Here is a 20,975-nt window from a genome sequence, read left to right on the forward strand (position 1 = left end):
CCCTTATTAATACAAGATTTTTATTTTTTCACAGGTGTTCCTATCATTTTGTCCTATACTTGTATGTTGAATAAATATAAGTCGGTTGCTTCTTAAAATTCTCAGTTCTAGGGCTCACATGCAGTCGAAAATAAAAGCCCCCGTATCAACTTAACCCTGTCTCCCTTATTGCTTATTACGGTTTTTTTTTTCCTTTTTATCTTTTAAAACAATTTTAAAACTTGTATTGTTTGCTGAGAATGTACTCAAACTATCCTGAGCATTTGGCAACAGTCTGATCAATAGAAAAACCACAAAAATTAAAGGAAAAAAGCCCTCTCATTAACACTTTCCCCTTCTCCGACCTCCTCTAATATGAGATCTTAGCATTCGTATCTCTACAGTTCCAGAAGGAAAATAGGCCGCCAAGGAAACATATTCCAAGCTATTTAATCGATTCCTTGGAATGTGGGAGCAAGAGTTCCTTTTTTTTTTTTGGCTTTCAACATCTATTTCTACACTGTCATGACATTAATTCATAGAAAGTTTTTTTTTTTCTTTCCACGTATTTTCTATCATTCAAACCGTATGTAGCTAAAACTGCTCTTTTTTTTTATTTCATCAGTATTTGATAATTCTAGATAACTATTAACGTGCTTTTAACAAGCAAGTAGCAAGTAACCTTATTTGTAATTTTATAAGCCATTAATCTTTACTAATGCAATACTAAACAATAACTTTCAACTGGCATGGCATTTTTGTTCTTACAAAATTTGAATTGTTAAAAAATGGAAAGTTACTGTAGCTTTAAGCTAAAAAAACTGCATCTTGATATAAAATCCTGACAACAAGTTTTTCGTTATTTTCTGGATCATTTTTACCTTGTTTAACTGAACTGAAATTTTATGCAATACATTTGATGACCCAAAATGCATTTTCTGAAAAGCTCTTTTATTTTTTTTTGGCCTCACGAAATATATCAAGAATACTAGTTTTTATTTTGCATAAAATTATCTTAATGTATACTGTCATGGGAAGGTAAAGCGCAGTATCTGCAAATTTTCCATTTTTCTTTTTTCCTTTTTGCATTTTTGTCATTTATTGTAATTTAGCCATATTGTACAAGATAACTGATTTCTGCTGACATTAAAACACACCCACAAAAAAAAAAAAAAAAAAACATGAAAATCCAACATTTCCCTATTGCTAATATCGATTCCAAAACGAGTTTCTTCAAATGTGTCAAAAACTCGTTTCTGCAGATACTGTGCTTTACCTTTCCTCGGCAGCATTAGTATCGATTTTATATCTTTTTCTAAACACTGAAAAATATAGAGGTAATGAAAAAAAGCTCCTGTTTGAGCTTAAGAGTTTTTGGAATTGGTGTGTCTGAAATTTTAATTGAAAAAAAAATACGTAGGTTTTACAAGTCCACTGTTAAGAACTTGAACTACAGACTAAAAAATGGCATATATACTATACATATTTAAAAGGCATTCAAATAGGGTTTTCATGATGTATTACCTCATTTACATTGCAATTTCGTATTTAAATAACAGAACCACCTTAATTTGCTTCCACACTTCGTGATCAGGTTTATTTATTAGGAGCTCTCTTTAGAACCGCTGAAAGAGAGTAAGTAAAACCCGTAGAAAGGAATGTAGCCTTTAGAGCCCTTTTTAGTGTACGTTCCCATAAAAGTTAAAAAACAAAAGCACGAAAGAAAGCTTAAGGGATCGTAAAAATGTCGTTAAAACAAAGAAAAAAAGTAAAGAGTTAATTCAACAAACAAATGTAGAAACATAAAAATTTTAAGCTGTAGATATCTTTGTCAGTCTGTCTGTTCCCCCTCTTCCTCCCAATAATTTTGTGGAAATAATTTGACTCATACAAATATTTATTTGCTCGAAAGATCTTGACCAGGGAGCACCTCTTTCACATATTTCATTTTTTTGATTTGAACTGTTTTTTGCTACTGTTTTTAAAAATTTGGTTAAATTGAAAGGTATAATCAATTTACCGTAGATTTCCTATGGGGAAATTTAATGTTTATATAAGTCCCGCTAAAGCACGATTTTATTTAATCAAACTTCGTTGAAACAAGCTCTTGATGAAGAAAATGTACGCAACACATTTTTTAGCTTTGGGTATTTTATTTTTATATTTTTAAGATTAACATTTTTTTTTACAACTAACGCCTACGAGAGAAATACAAAATTTTCAATCGAAAATACCAAAAACACTAAAAATCATATTTCTGTTCGGAAAGATATTAAGGGGAGTCGGTACCCTAAATACTTTTAAAAATTCGATTTTTTTTATTTTGATATATTTTAAACTCCATTTCAATACCTTTTTAATGATACAAACTTCTTGATCGTACTCATATTAGAAATAAGTTAAAATAAGCTTTTTAAAAAAATGTAAACCTACTTTGATGAGGTATGATTTTCCCCTTTAAATTGCAATATCTCGAAATGGTATTTTTGAAACTAAATGTTCCTTTTCTCAGCAATTGAATTTTGTTACACTTTGAAAATTTTACCACCTATTCCATACATCTAACTGCATGTACTGAAGTAAACTTTATATCATATTCGCAAAATATGTTTTTATAAAGCTGATTTCGTGTTGCAAAATGGCATTTTTTGAAAAAAATACAGTGACTTACACATTTGAAAAAAAAAAAGCAACTAAGCTTTCTTTCTGTAAAATTTTACTTCAGTATAGAGAAAAGAGTCTACTTAAGGTACAGAAAAAATTTCATAATTGTATCTTTAATTGATTTTCAGAAAAAGGTACATGAACCTGTGCAAATTAACATTGACGGTATAGGGGGTACTGACCCCCCTTAAGATTGTGGAGATTTTGTTTAGTTTTCTGTTTCAAAGAATAGGAGGAAAGTCATTAATGAAAACGGGAAATGCAGATTCGCATAGAACTTATGTGAAAAACTTATCTGGCAAAGTGAAATGAACTCAAAGCACGAAAAAATTGCTAAGGATCTATTTTTATACGATGGTTATTGTAAAAACAGTAGTTTTTAATTTACAATAAACTTTAGAATTTCTGTTATTTATTCATTATTATTATTATTTATTTATTTTTATTTTTATTTTATTTTATTTACTTATTTATTTTTATTTATTTATTTATTTATTTATTTATTTATTTATTTATTTTGTGACGACTTAAAAGTCGAAGCATAAATTATCTCGTAATAACATTTTTAGTTTTATTACTGTCAGGGGTTTTTTTTTTTTCGACAACGGTAAAAATTAAACTAAAGCTTCAGAAAAAAATTATTTGTATTTTTCATGTCTGTTTAAAACAGGGATTCTTTGTTAAGTATTTTGAACATAAATCTATTTTTTTATATATATCTTACTAACTTAAATTGGTAGTTTTATTTTGGTCGAATGTTTTTTATGTAGTTCATTTGTATGGTTTGTTTTCTCCTGATTCTGAACCCTGAGATACTGAAAAAAAATGTCTTGAACTTGAAATATTATTGTTGTTTTCATTAAAAATAAATGAAACTCATTGAACAAGATTCCCAAGTTAGACAGAATTAATTTGATAAAGTTTTAATATTATATTACTTGCTTTCTTTTCAGATAAATCACTGTTGGTTTTCAAAACTTGCTTTAACTCTAAAAAAAATACATTCGGGTAAAAGTTTCAAAACATAGTGGAGAGTAAGACGATCGAGATCGAGATTGTCCTGCTATAGAAAATTGATGTTAAAATACTAGAAAGTAGTCTCGTTTAGTTATGAATGAACATTTTGTTACGAAAGCTCTTTTAGAAAACGGACTATGTAATGTAACTTTAGTTAACTATTGTTGGTGCAATAACCAAACTCTCTTTTGTGTTTCAACTACATGAAAAGTATGCTTTTGGAGCTTAAGAAGTAGTGTCAAAATTTTAAAACAAAAGTTGAAAATTGATGCATTATAAGCTTGCTATTCAGAATACCCACACGGGTTTTTATTTTTTTATCTCAAAGTAATATTTACCTAGATCTTTCCCAAAACCGGACTGCTTGAATCCTCCGAATGGGGCAGCAACGTCTGTCTTATTATAACAGTTGATGAAACACGTTCCTGCATCAATTTTCTCGCTAACATACATAGCCTTCGACAGATCTCTTGTAAATACTCCAGAGGCCAATCCGAATTCTGTTGCATTGGCTCGTTTCAAGACACCATTCACATCGCTGAAATTAATTAAAAGTGCAAATTCAGAAATATTTTACAACTTTGCATGCATTAAACTTTCAATCCTGTTTTTGATAACACTTTAGATTTTTTTCCGTTTTGTAGTGATTTTTTGCTTGAAATCAAGTTATTGATCAGCAAACATATTTTCTTAAAAATTCTTAAAATTTGGCAAATGCATGAATGCTTCCTTTTTATCCACAACTTCTATGTTTTAGATTACACATTTTCAACTGGAGACGAATTTCATATTTTAAAAAAGTAACTGAATGATTTATTTTAAAAGCTAAATTTATTTTCTATTTTTAAGTTTTTAATAATTTTCCGAAGGCATGTTTTTATCCATGCTTTTTAACGATTAATCACATGATTTCATTCACATGCTTGTCCTATGATTTATATATATATATATATATATATATATATATATATATATATATATATATTTCAATATTGTAGAAAACAGGCTTTATGGTGCACTGCAATCTCACAAATGTTTGTGCTGCAAGTGCAAGCGCTTTCTATACTGTATAAATTCATTTAAATATATTTTACGCAGGAAAAGGGAATGAATTGAAAAGTTTGATATTGATTTTAAAATCTACGTTGTTAAATCCATGCTTATAATTAATGAAAAATCCCGTCTGATTCCTTTTAATCTCATCCACCAAATTATGCTACGCAATAAACTGCGCAATGCAAATAAAATATTTTCAGTTCAGAAACTTAAATCGTTACTCCATCTAATATTAATATACAAACATCAAACCATTGCTTAAGGAACTTCATACCATTTAATATAGCTCGTAACTCAAACAAGGTTTGTGAAAATTATGCTTTTGAAATGATTTGACCTCCCCGTAAGTTAGGAGTCATAATGCATATCACTGAATTTATTTGCATAGCTTAATAGCTTATTCATGATGCTGTATAGACTACGTAATTTCCCCAATGACTGTCCCTACTCATATATCATTCTGAAACTTCACTATCTAATGATAACAACTCTGTATATTTTCCTTCAAAATTGAGACCGTTTATATGTAACCGAATTCAAAAAAAAAAAAAAAGACTTTTATCAATTCGTACCGTGCGTAACCATTTCTTATTTTATCACTTTATGTATCTATTTGTATTTTGTATGGCTGTCCATTTGCAACTTCTCACTGTATGAACCGATTGCGATTATTATTATTTCTCAAAGGTGTGTTTTTTTTTGGGGGGGGGGACACCATAACTTCCTTAATGCGCAATCGAACTTCATATATAAGGTATTTCAAAGTCCCCCCCCCCCCCCCGCCTCGCGCTTTCGGTGAAATATTAGACAAATTACATACAAATACATTTAGACTGTTTTTAAGAAGATTACACTTAAAAACCGGGTGGATGCTTTCGGTTAATTTTCGAACTTTCGCTTGCATAGTTGAAAGGGACAGACGGATATCCAAAGTCGGTACAGCTGAACGGTTCAAGGTTCGAATCCCCGTCCGGTTGTCCTTCAAAACAGGCATTTTGCGTACAAAAAGTAATTCATTAAAATTTGTGCAGAGGGAATGTTCTCCACTTTTTTTAAATTAATCATTATGTGTTATATCTCAGGCGTAGGACAAAGTACGAGGGGTGATTGATAAGTAAGGTCTGCAATAGAATAAAATAAGTTTATGACATGGTAAAATTACAACAGAGATATTGGAATGACGAAAATTTATTACTTTTGCATATTGTCTACTCATTTCTCAACATAGCCAAGCGTTCTATCCATTTCTTCATTCCATCCACGAAGAAAGTGTGCGGATGGCTGTGTATCCATTTGCGCACGGTCGCCTGAACTTCGGCATCCGCCTAAAAAACGTTGACCTTTCTACGTCTCCTTCAATTTTGGGAGAAGCCGAAAGTCCAACTGTGCTAAATCTTGACTTTAGGGAGGTTGTGGAACCACTGTGAATTTCAGTCTGTCTATAATGTCCCGTGTTTGTGCTCTAAACTGCAGTTTTGCATTGTAGTGATGCAAAAGGTGTTTCTATCCGGTCTGATTCTGCGGATGCATTACTTGAGTGATTGTAATGTTGCACCCTGTCGCAACTCTGTCTTAGAGTCAGAAATACCATGTAGAGCGCACCACTTGTATCCCAAAAGATGATGAGGATGACTTTTTTTTCTGATAGAACAGTTTTGAATTTCCTGACAATTGGAGAACGACGATGAAGACAACCGTCCCCGTAAATCACTTTCATATGTCCATGAATTTCGATTTGAGTGCGACCTTTTAATGTCGAAATTTATCACCTATCGCTGCAACGTAGGAACATCGATCGGAGTGCTCATTACTCATTGCCACCTCCGCTTACAGGTTTTCACACTGAACTGAAACTACGCAAGAATATTACACTATTATATCGACTACCGGACGCATGCGCAAACGTCTCTTTTTCCCACTACTAACGACACCTCACAGGATACATTACTTATCAATCACCCCTCGTATATAGTGTTAGTCTAAAAAGAAATTTTTAATTAATTCATTCTTGAACAATCAACATTAAAGACAGAGATGAATTCGTATAGATTTTCTACAAATTTGTTCCTTTAAAGCTTAGTATAGATTAAAGTTTACTACTTAAATATAAATTATGCCTTAACATACAATGTAATAAACGCGTAAGCTGTAAAAAGCAGTCAAAAACTTTGTACTGTGAAATAAGTACAATGACACAACGTGTATGTACTAAAAATATAAGTATTTAAAAGAGAGTTAAAAACTCAGCAAACAGCTGTTTCGTGGTTATCAAATGCAAGCCCCTTTATCAGTGCATAAAAAGAAGAATGGATGGATCACCACTGCAAACCAAACGACAAATGAACGAAAATGAAAGGAAGCAAAGTAAATAGACAAGGAACCGGAAACTATTACGTCACCAGAACAGCAAGGAACCCAAGGATACAGAAGAAAAACGTCACTCACGGGCGAAAAAATTTAAAAAATAAGATTTCTTAACACCAGGGAAAGGGGGACGTATTCGACAAATTATCAACTACTGAAGCAGAATTTTTCCAGATGTAATACGATTCCCAAAAATCTAAATCGTAAATCGAAGAACACCCATGAATAATTTTGGCAGAAAAAAAATCGAAAATATGATTGTAAGACCAACAGTGTTGCGCAATAGAAGAGCGTTTAAAAACCTGTTTCTTGACAATTTTGGCAGAAGAAAAATCGAAAATATGATTGTAAGACCAACAGAAACAGGATTTAAAACGATCCACCATTGCGCAACACTGTTGGTTTTACAATCATATTTTCAATTTTTCTTCTGCCAAAATTATTCATGGGTGTTCTTCGATTTAGATTTTCGGGAATCTTATTACATCTGGAAAAATTCTGCTTCCGTAGTTAATGATTTGTCGAGTACGCCCCCTTTCCCTAGTGTTTGGGAAATCTTATCTTTTAAAAAATTTTCGTCCGTGACGTTTTTCCTCTGTATTATTATGTTGCATTAAACGTAGTCTTCCCTTGCTGTTCTGGTGACGTCATAGTTTCCGGTTCCTTGTCTATTTTCTTTGCTTCCTTTCATTTTTCGTTCATTTATCGTTTGGTTTGCATCAGTGAACAATTCATTCTTTTTTTTATGCACTGATGAAGGAGTCCGAAACAACTCGAAAATGATTCCCTGAATTTGACAGCTCCGAAACAGCTGTTTACTGAGTTTTTAACTCTCTTTTAAATGCTTTTATTTGTACTTTATACACGCTGTGTCATTTTACCTAAACGAGTACGCATTTACCAAATCTAATGATAGCATACAGATTTATTACTTAATGATAAAAGAATATTTTTCAAATGTTTTCGAGTCTCAAAATCAGGTCCTTGTAATCGTTTTTTTTTCTCCGAAAAATATTGACATGGATAAGCTACCAATTTCTACTGTGATTCCTTGATTCAGTCTACAGTTCTTATTTAGTAGATTTACAATTAAAAAATATATATATATATATATATATATATATATATATATATATATATATATATATATATATATATATATATATATATATATATATATATATATATAGTTTTGGCTGAGAGTTTTGCAAGGCTGGATAGAGCGTTAAGTTTTAAAGGTACAAAGCTATGCTCGGGACCTTTATGGGAATTTTAAAGCAAGTATTTTGCGTATAACACAGTAGGCGTTGAAATTAATTCAGCACGAAACTCTCCATTCAAGAAAACTAAATGTAATTTAAGCATAAAGAGAAACGTCTTTATTAAAAATGCAGACTCAAAGAGAATCCTCTTTGTATAAAGGAATGATTTTGATTCTTCTTTTTAACCGACTTCAAAAAAGGAGGTTATGATTTCGTATTGCGGCTTTTTATGTGTGTTTTCGAATTATTCCAAAACTACTGGACCGATTTGAAAAAAAAATTTTTTGTTTGGAAGTATATAGGTATACTTCCTAGATGGTCCCGTTGTAATTTGGTCTGGATCTGATAAGGGGTCTCGGAGAAATCCAAGAAACTTTAAATTTCATACGTCATGGTCACGCGGTGTTGCTGTGATCGGTGTATTTTCAGACCTAAGCTTTTGGCTTTCTCTTGAACGATATTTAATTCTCGCGGCGCATGGATGATTAATTTTCTCAACGCTGCGCCGCATGGTAATTTTTTATTATAGGTGTTACTAATGTATTTATTACTGCATAGCAAAGCAGTAAATTAAATATATTTTGCTACTTTATTAGTTGAATCAATTTTCTTAATATTTTATTTACTAATGAATAACTTTATTTAGGCACTAAAATATAAAGTTCTTTATTTAATATTCCAATTTTTAAATATATTTAGTGTTCAATTGAGGGGGAATTGAATACAGAACACCCCTCGCCCACTATTTAATTTATATTCTTCAATAATATACATTATAACTGTGTATGATTTCTGAAGTTTGACCAATATTCTGGATTTACTATTTCACGTTGCCGCCAGTTCAATTTGAAATTAGGGTTATATTAGTTAGCAAGCTTCAAAAAAAGGAGGAGGTTCTGAACTCGTGGGATTTGTTTTTCCTTTGTACCATGTTCCATAAATACTCGGAGACACCTGTACCCAGGGGCGTGCACAGGGAGAGGGAGGGACACCTGTTGGCCCGGGCGCGAGCCTGGAGGGGCCCAATATTTTTGTAACTAACGGTGAAGTATAGGGGTAAACAATATGGAGAGGTGCCCGGAAAAGTCATTTGGGATGGGCTCCAAAATTTCTGTGCACGCCCCTGCCTGTACCGATAAGGAAAATCTTTTTTTGTTTGAAACAGCATAGTTCCTCGGCGGTCTAATGTTGATCAAGTTCAGGTTTGATGAAATTGAGTTAACTCTTCAAATATCATACTCACATTTAAATCGATTTGTACTTTATTAACTTTGCATATCGTCTCACTTAGTGAACCGGTTTTTATGCTTTTTCTTGTTTAGTGGTGGTTTTGTTTAGGGGTGGTCTAACTTAGGGGTTCCAAATCTTTGATTTACCCTATTTGTTCTTAAGGAAGAAGGTAAGGGTAAAACAATAAATTTCATGCAACTTCCCTCACAAACGATTCAATATAAAACCCATTGATAAACAAAGGTCATAAAACAAAGTTTTATACTTTCTTTACCTATAGTTAAAGAAAGTACTAAAAATATATATTATTAAAAGTAATGATAATGAAAATTTTGAATTAAGGATTCTCTGAAGCAAACAGAAAATTCATTCTAGTGGAATTTTTAATTTTCATCTATAGTGGGGCCATGTGAAGAAACATGCGACTTTTATCACGAGTTACATGACACTAATTGCGAAACATAAATTACAATTTACAATATTACAAAAGCGATTTCGTTTTTTTTTTTTTAGTGACTCGTGCATTTGCTTTCGGAAAGTAAACTTTGATAAAGTTGAACAAATGATGAAGACAATTTTTTTTGTACATAGTTACGCATTTGAAAAAGCCTTTCTTCACAGTCGTCGGAAGTCTCCGAGACGCTCGCCGTGTTATTTACACCACTAAAAAGCAAAAAATAAATTACTTTTAAATTAAAAAAAAAAAAAACGCCTTCAAAAAATACCCAGGAACTACGAGGCGAAAAATAACTGATTACATTTACATTCTATTTCTTACCCAAACATAGAAATGAAATTTATTTTACAATTCCAGTACAAAAATCAACTACTCCGAATTATAAAATAAACACTGATTTAAATTACTATACGATGAATTATTTTAAATACCTGACTAACTATATCCGATCTCTTAATTTTTAATAACCTTTCGAAGTCGGGGCCTCCTATAAACTACTACCTAACGTAACTGATTAGGTTTAGTTTCAAAGACTAATTTCGCGTATAGTTAAATTAGTGTTTAATTCAGGATTCGGTGGGTTGTTAATTATGTTATGTAGTTGTTTATAGGAGGCCCCATTAAAAAGGTTATTAAAAATTAAGAGATCGTATATAATTAGTTAGGTATTTAAAATAATTCATCGGATAGTAATTTAAATCAGTGTTTATTTTATGATTCGGTGTTTAGTTTAGTTGATTTTTGTACTGGAATTATAAAATAAATTTCATTTCTATGTTTGGGTAAGATATAGAATGTAAGTGAAATCAGTTGTTTTTTATTTTTTAGTTCCTGGGTATTTTTTGAAGGCGGTTTTTTTTATTTATAAGTAATTTTTATGCTGGGACTGACTTCTTTAAAAGCAACTTTTGAAGTCGTCATTAAAACGCCAGGTAAAACCAAATGTAACTATAAATTAATTGCAAGTTATAACTAACTGTATATAGAGTTTTCAGGAAATCCTACATTAGTTAAAAAAAATTCGCGTACATTACGATGTTGACAACACATTAGTGTAGTGGTTCCTTTATCATAATGTGAAGTCGATTTAAGAAGTTATGTTAAAAGTAGAATTCTTGACATTTACGGAATGAATTTGTTCATTTACTTTTTGGTGTAATTAATAACTATATGACTGTTAGTTTTAGGTACTATTCTTCTTTTCTGTTTTTGAGCAAGGAAGAATAAAGCAGGGTAATAAAAAAAGCTATTTACCCATTTTTAAACCTGGAAATAATCATTATTGGTCCAAAAGATTCTTCTTTTGCAATGAACATATGATCTTCAACTTCAGTAAATATCGTTGGCTCCAAGAAAAAGCCTATAAAGTGACAATCAAGAATAAACGCATGCACTGTTTGTATATGAATTTGCTATTGATAAATTAAATAGGGATAATTCATGAATGAAACTTAAATCATTTCAGTTTGATACGAGTACCTTCAATTTGTTTCGCAAACAGAAAATGCGCAAGTCAAAATTATTTCTTGCAACAAAAAAAGTATTAGATTTCGGCAAAATATGATTAATGGTGATGAATTGTTTCGAGTATTTTGTTATTTCATTACGCTTTGCCTTAGTGCGCAGCATCCTGAGATGCAAACCCATTTTCTTAGTTGATAAGATGGTCTTGCTAATAACACGAAGGTCATGGAACCGATCCTCTTATGCGGCAGAAAAGATAGTTTTTGAAAGATAAATTTTCCGCAGCTGAATGTTGATCCAAAGTTGTGTTTGCTGAATTCAAATCAGAAACGAATACTTTTATTTTAAAATAGTAAGTCACAGTATCGTACAGTGAAATCTGTGTAAGTTGACCACTCGCGGTGCAGTACTTTGGCGGTCAACTTAGACAGGTGGTCAACTTATAAAGTGCGGTAATGTTTTTTTTTTTTTTTTTTTTGTCATTTCTTGCACCATGTATTCATTTTTTGTGGAATTCACCCTTACTCTTTCTGTTCAGCTCCACTTTCATTGTTTAACATTATTGAAAGTAAAACAATAATTAAAAATTCTATTCAAATACTTTTGTTATTTTTCCCTTGTTTTTAACTATATTAGACACTGTAGTTTTAGAAATTCCATAAATGCCAGCTAATTTTCTCTGGCTTTCTCCATTTTTAATTACTTTTAATATTTTATACTTTTTATTAATCTCAAGTTCCACTAACTTTCTTTTTGAAGCCTTTTTATGTAAAACTTATAGCACAAAGAGCAACAAGGTCGACTCTCCCAGTTCATAAAGGCAAAATTAAAATATCCTATCTCTTAATCCCTTGCACCAGAAACATGTAACTTTACTCATTACTCATTAGCAGGCCCAGATCTGCGTACCCGCAGTGCGAGGGGTCCGCATCCTTAAAGGTGCTAACGGCCCTAGAAATTGTTGAAAAAATAGAAAAAAAATTAGTACTAAGGCTTATTCGCTTTTCAAATAGACACTGCTGGCCACTAGGGAGAGGCCCTATTTTGTTGCATGGGGCCCAAAATGTATAGATCCGGGCCTGCTCTTTTTAGCAGAATTCCTGTGTTGCCACAACGTATTGCAACTGAAAGAAAAGACTTTGAACTTTTCTACTGACACCTATTTTCATTAAACAGAGTAAAAAAAAGCTATCTCAAATAGAACAACAAATGAAAAACAAGTTTGGAGAATAAAAAGAAGCATAAGCTTTATGCTGCTGTTTAGTTAGTAAAATGCTAGTATGTCATCAAAGCATTAAAAACATGCTTTGAAAGCTGTCAAACTCCAGACCAAACTTGGCATACATTAGTGGTCAAGATAGACAGGTGGTCAAGATAGAGAGGTGGTCAAGTTACAGAGGTTTTCCTTTATTATATGAGATAGGGCTAATTCCGTTCGGTCAACATAGACAGGTGGTCAACTTACAAGGGTGGTCAACTTTACAGGTTTTACTGTATATACAAATTACTCGCTGATCCGTGCGTACCATTTTCAATCGACAGAAGGAATTTAAAAACCCGGTATTTTAAGGGGGTTTTTATATTTTTTAAATAACAGAAAAAATGTGACTTGTTAATTTATTTATTTTTTTAGAATATTTTTTAAAAGTTAAACTGTTGCTTACCATGTTAAAATTAATGTCTCGGTTCCGGATTTTAAAAATGACAGAACTCTAACTCAGAATCTGGCAATGAGCTGATTACATATTCATGGAAAATTGGGTTAGAATTCTGCTCAAGAAAATAAGTCATCAAATCAATATTTTTTTTTTAACCGTTGGGGATTCAAACTCGCGACCGCCACATTATTAGCACGACGCTCAAACCAACTGAACCAATAGGTATTCGAATCGGGATGCTGTACATTGAAGCAGTGCGTAATAAAAACAGACAAAATCAGTTTTTTGAACTAAATAACAAAAAATCTTCAAAATGATTTCCTTACATAGGACGTTGGATGAAATATTGACGAAATTAGGGCGTGCCTACAAAAAAAAAAGAAAAACACCTTTGAGAAATAATGTATAGATTTCTCAATTTTTTTTCCCGGGTATTTCATAACATCCATGATACTTCATCAGTCTTCGTAAATAATCCATTACTTTAATGATTTTTTAACATTATCAGCAAAAATTAAACACGTCACATTTTGCCTGTTATTCGAAAAATTACAATTGAAAAAAAAAGCGGATTTCTGAACTCCTGCTGTCAAGGGCGAATGCTTTGCTCGGGACAGGGTGGTTATAAAATAACTAGGGGTGTTCAGAGCCCTCTAGCGAGTGAAGCATTGGACGAAATGCTGCCAAATTTCATGGGCATACACAGTAGACCACGGGATTTCGATTTCTGAAATAAAAAAAAATTAGTACCAAAAATCGTCACCAGGGGAAACTTTGGCGTTGAAAAAGTGTATTAGCTAGAATATTGAAGAATTAAATGCTAACTGACAAAATATGCGTCAATTTTATTCATAAAATTTAATTTTTACTAACAAATGAGGTTCATTATAACCAACATCGTGATGCTTTCCAGGTACTGCCATACAATGCACAATATTTTCCACACGTCCGGGAGAGGGGGGGAGGTTAATTTCTCCTACCTGTAATGTTATTCCAGTTTTCAAAGTTGAGATACCGGGAACGTGTCGTCGATACACAACACCGTTTAGAAATCCCCATGGCGAAATGTCACAAGGTGAAAAATTGAGTGACCACGGTGGCTATACAGCAGGAAATGGAAGATTAATAAAACTGCAATCAAAAAAATGTTGCCGCCATACACTCGGTACCTGAAGCCCAACGTGGGGCGGTGTACCATCTTACATGAGTATTATTCAAGAAAGAAATTCTTGCTGCCGCGCCGAAATTTCTTCCTGGCGACTTTGGTATTATTTTTCTCTTGTTACAAATTGAAATTTCTTGTTGGTTTTGGCAAGATGGTTGTAAGCAACAAATATCTGTAGTAAAAAACTCGGTGTGTGTGTGTGTTGTGTGCTGCTTTTTTTGCATTTAATTCTTCAGTATTCACAAGTAATACTCTTAAAGCGCCAAAATTCCCCCTGGTGGTGACTTTTGATACTATTTTTTTAATTATATAAATCAAAATCTCATGGTCTGCTATGTACGCATATGAAATTTGGCAATGTTTCGTCCAATACTTCACTTGCTAGAGGGCTCTGAACACTTCACGTTATTTTATAACCACCCTGTATATAATATTCCACTTAATTTTGAAAATTGATTTCAATTTGATTACATTGCTTCGAAAGAAACATTTTGTGTGTGTGTGATGGACGATGCAAGATAATTCTTCACTCGTTATTTTGTTTTTTTATTTTTAGCACCCCTTTCCTGATACTGATTTCAGGAGTTATGTGCTTTTTCTGGTAAATAAATTAGTAAAAAGGTTGTTCACCTGGTCTATTTAATCGTTTACCACCGTAAACTAATTTCGCTCCTTCTTTTACACCAGTTTCAACGTATTGTAAAAGTTTATCCATATGAGCTCTGAAACGAGAATAAAAATAAATAAATAAATAAGACTAATTTATGCATTCTTATTAGCTTACATGATCACAAAGGTTTGTGAAAGAATGACTTCATCAAAGAATAGTCTGGGCAAAAATATCTTACTAAACTAGTTTTGATGTCAATGTTACAGACATTCATCAATTTCAGACAAAGACAGTAAGTAACAAACGGAATCAATAATAGTTTAAAGTTGAAATACTTAACTAAATATTATCTTTCCTCGATTCTGATCTTTAAGAAAATTGTTAAATCAGTATATCGTCGGCGCCATGCTAAACTATCGAATGTGAAAAATTACGTTTTTCACTCTGTTTGCCGTAGTACTCAAAAAGGGCTACTGGTTATTACTACTTCAAAAGTAAAAAAAAAAAAAAAAACAATTGTTTGAAATTACATATGGGTCATTCCATACGGAATAAGCAAAATTCGCAAAAAAGTGGTGGCCGCATGGTAACAGATTTTTATGAAATTTGGTATACAGGTTCCTTTTATGCCTATATAAAAATATCTAAAATATTTTTGCTTAAAATTTTTTATTTGAATAGTTACATGCGATTGAAAATTGGTCAAATTGAACAGCATTCTCATAAATGCTAAATGTTGCATTTTTGAAGGCTTGTATCTTATTAACTATTTAATGAAAACATAAAAGTTATATGTTGTTGCAATCTATGGAGTAGGGTAATTAATCTGATGTCAGTAAAATTTTCAAAGTTATTATAGTTAACTTTTAACAGAGTTTCAAAAACTGAAAATATTTCAATTTTCTCATAATTAAGCATTTTATTTTTTAATCTCAATCTTTAAGGAATGCATTAGCTTTGATGAAATTAATACCCAATAATGTGCTAAAGTAGCATAAAAGAAATACCTTACTTTTGAAGTTGTATTTTAAATCCTTTTCTTTCAAAATCAGTTTAAACCCTTTCCGGCGCGGTGGTTACAAAAAAGGACACCAATTTTAAAAATTTCTTTAAAAAAAGTTTTTTCTTTAAAATTTCAAAAATTGCTGCATTATTTGCTTTTATTTCTCTTTAATGCACACAGATGGCAGCACTATTAAATATGACTCTTTTTGTTGGCTTAATTTCTTGTTTAAAATACCTCGATTTTCAAGCTCAAATACAATAATTTTTTCAAGGTTTTAAAATTTACACAATAAACTAAATTAGTCAAACATTTTCCCTCAGGAATCCAAGAGCTAATCAATCATAATTTTGCAAAAGATTCGAGTTCATTTTTGAATGCATAAACAAAGTTTCTTTCCAGGTGTCCCCAAATGTGGACACCGCCCTTCTAGAGCATTGATCTCACTGTTGTGGGTGAAAAATGTAATTTGATACATTTCAGAGAAAGGGGACTCAAAAGAATAGTTTTAAACGGGCTTTTGTTTATTTATTTTGGGTTCTTGACCAAGAACAGGTGAATTTGAAGGCCCATGACTGCACACGTTTGAGATCTGCTTTTCCTACCAGACAGTTGTATACTTTTTTTATTCTCAACTTTGATATTATTTTTTCTGTAAATGGTATTATACAGTAGCATTTTTTCATTTAATATTTTATAGCACAAAAAGAATGCACATAAAGCAAGAACAATATGCCAAAAATATTTTTAACATTTTAAGTTGCTTATTTAGATAATTTTATATAATCTATATAAACTTTCTTGAATTTTACTTCATCTTTTTCTTGGAATTTTTATAGTAAAAATATTGGATTTTAAGTTCTAAATATTCTTAATGGCATAAATTAGTGAAATAATTAGTAAAAATGCTTAAGAGCTTAAAATATTTGAAATTACTCCAATTATCATACGAGGTAAACATAACCTCTTCAGAAAACAATTTCGGCTCTAGGAGGGCCGTGGTCACAAACCGGGACACCACCCCTAGCTACGGGGGGGGGGGGTGAATTTAAAAAAATTTTGACTGCGAAATCTATGTCCAGATAACCAATTTATCCCATCCATTGTGTTTTTTTATTATATTTCTAAAATTTTAATGACCCGCGCCTGTAAGGGATAAACTTAGTGCCATTTTGTAAAATGATGATTTTCCCCTTCACATACACACAAAAATTTAAATGAGGGAAAATTCAGACAACTTCAAAATTTTACAAGAATATAGAGCTGTGTTTCTACTATTTGCTTGAAGAAACTCGAAATTGGTTTTTGATTTCCAAACGTAAAATAAAATTCAGAGAAATAGCATTTTCTTTGTGTTTTATGGGTCAATCCATACAGGTTCGATGGATTTGTGCGCTCAACCATTTTTAATTTCTTTGAAATTCATATCCCTAAAAACTGGATATGAAAAATCTTTAAAACCACTTTTATTTTTTCTCTCAACTGGACCTTTGATTTTTTAGAGGTCATCAAAAGTGATTTGTCGTAGTCAAAAATGGTACTTTTAGATCTTTGCATTTTGGCCAAAATCTATTTGAATTACATTTATGACAATTACTTTAACGCTTTGATGTTAAAGTGCATAAATTGATAGTCTTACATGCTGAGTTACGTAGCTGTACGTTAATGATTAAAATAATGGCAACAGGTTGAAGTTCAAGACCAAATGTAAAAATTTTACTCATTTCAAAGGGGGATAACTCACGTAGGGGACGGAAACACAAAATGAAATACGGCAAAAACTAATCACTGGAACCATGCTAAAAAGAATATGTAACTGTTGCTGTGTGTTTGTGCACTCTTTATAGATTACAGCCCCTCAAAAATCGGAAAAATGACAAAAATGACATTTTGAAACCCCTGTAAACCAAAAGGGGATGGAAATAAAATAAAATTTCGTGACCAATTGAATATTCCATTCAAGTACTATGCATGTTATACATATTGTTTTTTGTATTTGATTTGTAAAAAAGATACAGGTCTTTGAAATTGAGCAATTTTGCTAGTCAATTCACACACTAAAACAGAAATAAAAAGTGTGAAAACTTCATTGCACCTTCTTAAATTACGTATATTGTGCCCTATATATAAAAAAACATATTGTAATTTTCAAAATAATTATTTTAATTTTATAACTTAGAACTATTTGAACATGAGAGAGAATGAATAGTTTATACTGTATGGAACTTGTATGGATTGACTCTTATGTGAAATTACGAGAATTCAAAACACTAGATAAACGACTCAATGATGCAAAAGCAAGTATATCTAACATTTAATTCGATTTTTAAAAAAATGTACATTTTAGCAAATGCTTCATAAACATGCTTTTGAGAAAATGAAACACGAAAGAAATGGTTAGTTTTGCTAAACTTACAACAAAAAGAACTAACTAATGAAATTTTGCCTAAGTTCAAATTACTCTAGTAACAAAAATACGCTGATACCAATGATTGAAATTTAATAGCATCTAAAAGACACTTCAATATATTGCATAAAAAAACTTGAGTAAATTTAGAGCATTCCCTCATCTTCAAAAAAACATCTGAAATAGAGGAAAAAATGAAATTTCCGATTTTTTTAAGTACGATTTCGTCATCAAGAAATTCATAAACAATAACTAAATTAGAGCAGATAGTTAGTTATAGATAGTTTTTCAATTTGAATCATTTTTACTCTTATATTTTCATTAAAAGAGCTAGAAGAGTGATTTGAAATCTGAAGTAAATTGGCAAAATTTCAATATTTGTTAATATCTCAGATTCAAAAAAAGATCCGAATAAATTTTACTTTGCTTTTTCCCAATAGAGATTTGTTTATAGAATGCGGAAATATTTATTTTTTAAGTGTACGTTTATAACTTATGGAGTTATTGAGTCACAAACTGGCAGCAATGAACTCCGAAAATTTAGGCTTAGCGTAAGCATCAACTTCTAATGTCAATAACAAAGCAACAAACAGTTTTTAAACTTCCATACTTTGCATTTCCTCATAGATATGCATGGTTTACCTAAATAAAAATTTTCATTGAAATCTGTGACATGTCAGCCACAGCTGATTTGCTCATTTCGCATGGAATGACCCATATAGAAATTAAACATTGAAAATAACAGACGCGTCCGGTTTGTCTCTCCTGAAAAGGGACAATTTTCACATTTCTTAGTTTAGCATGGTGCCGACCAGTAGCTGGAAGTAGCGCGCTACAAGTAGCGACGCTACTGTAGTAGCTACATTTTTAAGTAGTTTGTAGTGTAGCAAACTACTTTTTGGAAAAAAAGTAGAGTAGCGATTTCTGGAAACTACTTTGAAATAAAGTTTCAAAAAAAAAAGAAAGAAAGAAAGAAAGAAACGTGGTTTCTCAAACGAATCTGGCTAGTGCAAATCTTACACGAGTAAAATTTGCACCAATGAGATTCGTAAGACTCAAAGAAATACGAGCTGTATTATTTTGACGCCATACCTTCTATCTGTTTAAAGCCATTAGTTTGTTTGGAATCGAAATTTTTCACATTTCCCCAATGTTCGCCTTGAATAGAGCAAGGCTTAGAAAGAAAAGAATAAGTGATAACTGCTAATGTAGTACCGCGTTTGTTTTCTGACTACAGAGAATGTCCCGTGGACGAACATTTTGGATATCATGCGATTATCGTGCCAATATTAACCGAATATAGAAGCTACTGTAAATGTTATGGATGAGGATGATATTGAACTGCCTTTTATTTATTTATTTATTTATTTATTTTTTTTTTTGGCCGATTAACAACAAATATTACAGTATTATAGAAATGTATGATAATGGCATTTTTTTTATAAATGCCATCCGCATATACGCGAGGGATGCGTTCCAAGACTCCTCGCGTTGGTTGAAATTTCGCGTTGTGGAAAAGGGTATCTATATACGAGTTTTTATGAACATACTAATTACATTGGGATTTTGAAACATCCCTCAAACTATTTTAACCCACTTTTTAACTTCCTATTATAAAATTTAAACATAGAGAATGGAAATTTTACTGTTTTTTAAAAAAAGCTGTGTTATTGAATAAAAATACTGTTAGGAGGCACAAAACTAATGGGAGAGAATGGCATAAAATGAAACAGTGCGACACGTATAATACAAGGGTGGACAATAGGGAAGTTGCAACCTATTAAATGTTCATATTTTGGCTATTGCATATTGTTAATTGACCCTCAAAACTAAAAAATTCACCATCGCCGAGTTTTAAAACACCGTGGTTGATTTTTAATGAATTTTTAAAAATCCACGCGCAAAAGTGCGCTTTTCTGAAACGTCACGAGCCTACGTCACAGGGCGCGAATGGGCAGCCTTCCGCCGAAGATCCCTTGTTTTCGCTAGGGACATTTTGAGCGCGCTGATATTTTTATTTTTTAGAAATTCTCAATAATCCTTTCTACTACATAACTTGGAAAACTTACTTGGAGCTTTAAAATAAATTTTCTGAATGGCATTAGGAAATATTGCGCTGAACATTGAAGAAGTCGTACTATCATCGTAAAGAGAAAAGAAAATGCATGTATTTAACGTGAGTTAAGTCTAGTTTTATTTTGCGCTTTATTTGTTCAGGGTAACCAAACTTTTATTTTTACTTTAAAGCCTCATATTAAGATGAATCTAGCGACTTTTTCCGCATTTTTTATCCATTTTTTGTGCATTAGAAAGAATTGAGACTATTAAAGCGATAAAAATATATTTTTTGAAGACTATAGGTCTTCATCACTACTTTTGCAACAAATTAAGCCCTGACCAGAAACATAAAATTAATTTGCATTTAATTTTTTTCTCGATAATATGGGGGGGGGGATGAAAAAAATTAGGGAAGTTGCAACCTATTAAATGTTCATATTTTGGCTATTGGATATTGCTAATTGACCCTCAAAACTAAAAAATTCACCATCGCCGAATTTTAAAACACCGTGGTTGATTTTTTAATGAATTTTTAAAAATCCACGCGCAAAAGTGCGCGCTTCTGAAACGTCACGAGCCTA

The 20,975-nt window shown here is 31.8% G+C and overlaps 1 protein-coding gene across 1 annotated transcript in view; it reads right to left on the bottom strand.

Annotated features, from left to right (window-relative positions):
- Positions 1 to 20,975, bottom strand: part of LOC129231863 (mitochondrial 10-formyltetrahydrofolate dehydrogenase-like) — a 126,648-nt gene that overhangs the window by 2,031 nt on the left and 103,642 nt on the right. The window contains exons 20-22 of the mRNA XM_054866248.1: positions 14,947 to 15,038; positions 11,284 to 11,389; positions 3,999 to 4,198 (exon numbers count right to left, since the gene is read on the bottom strand). Coding sequence (XP_054722223.1) covers positions 3,999 to 4,198; positions 11,284 to 11,389; positions 14,947 to 15,038 — 398 coding nt within the window. The remainder of the gene's footprint in view (positions 1 to 3,998; positions 4,199 to 11,283; positions 11,390 to 14,946; positions 15,039 to 20,975) is intronic.

Source organism: Uloborus diversus, chromosome 10 (assembly GCF_026930045.1).
Source record: "Uloborus diversus isolate 005 chromosome 10, Udiv.v.3.1, whole genome shotgun sequence".
NCBI classification, from domain to species: domain Eukaryota; kingdom Metazoa; phylum Arthropoda; class Arachnida; order Araneae; family Uloboridae; genus Uloborus; species Uloborus diversus.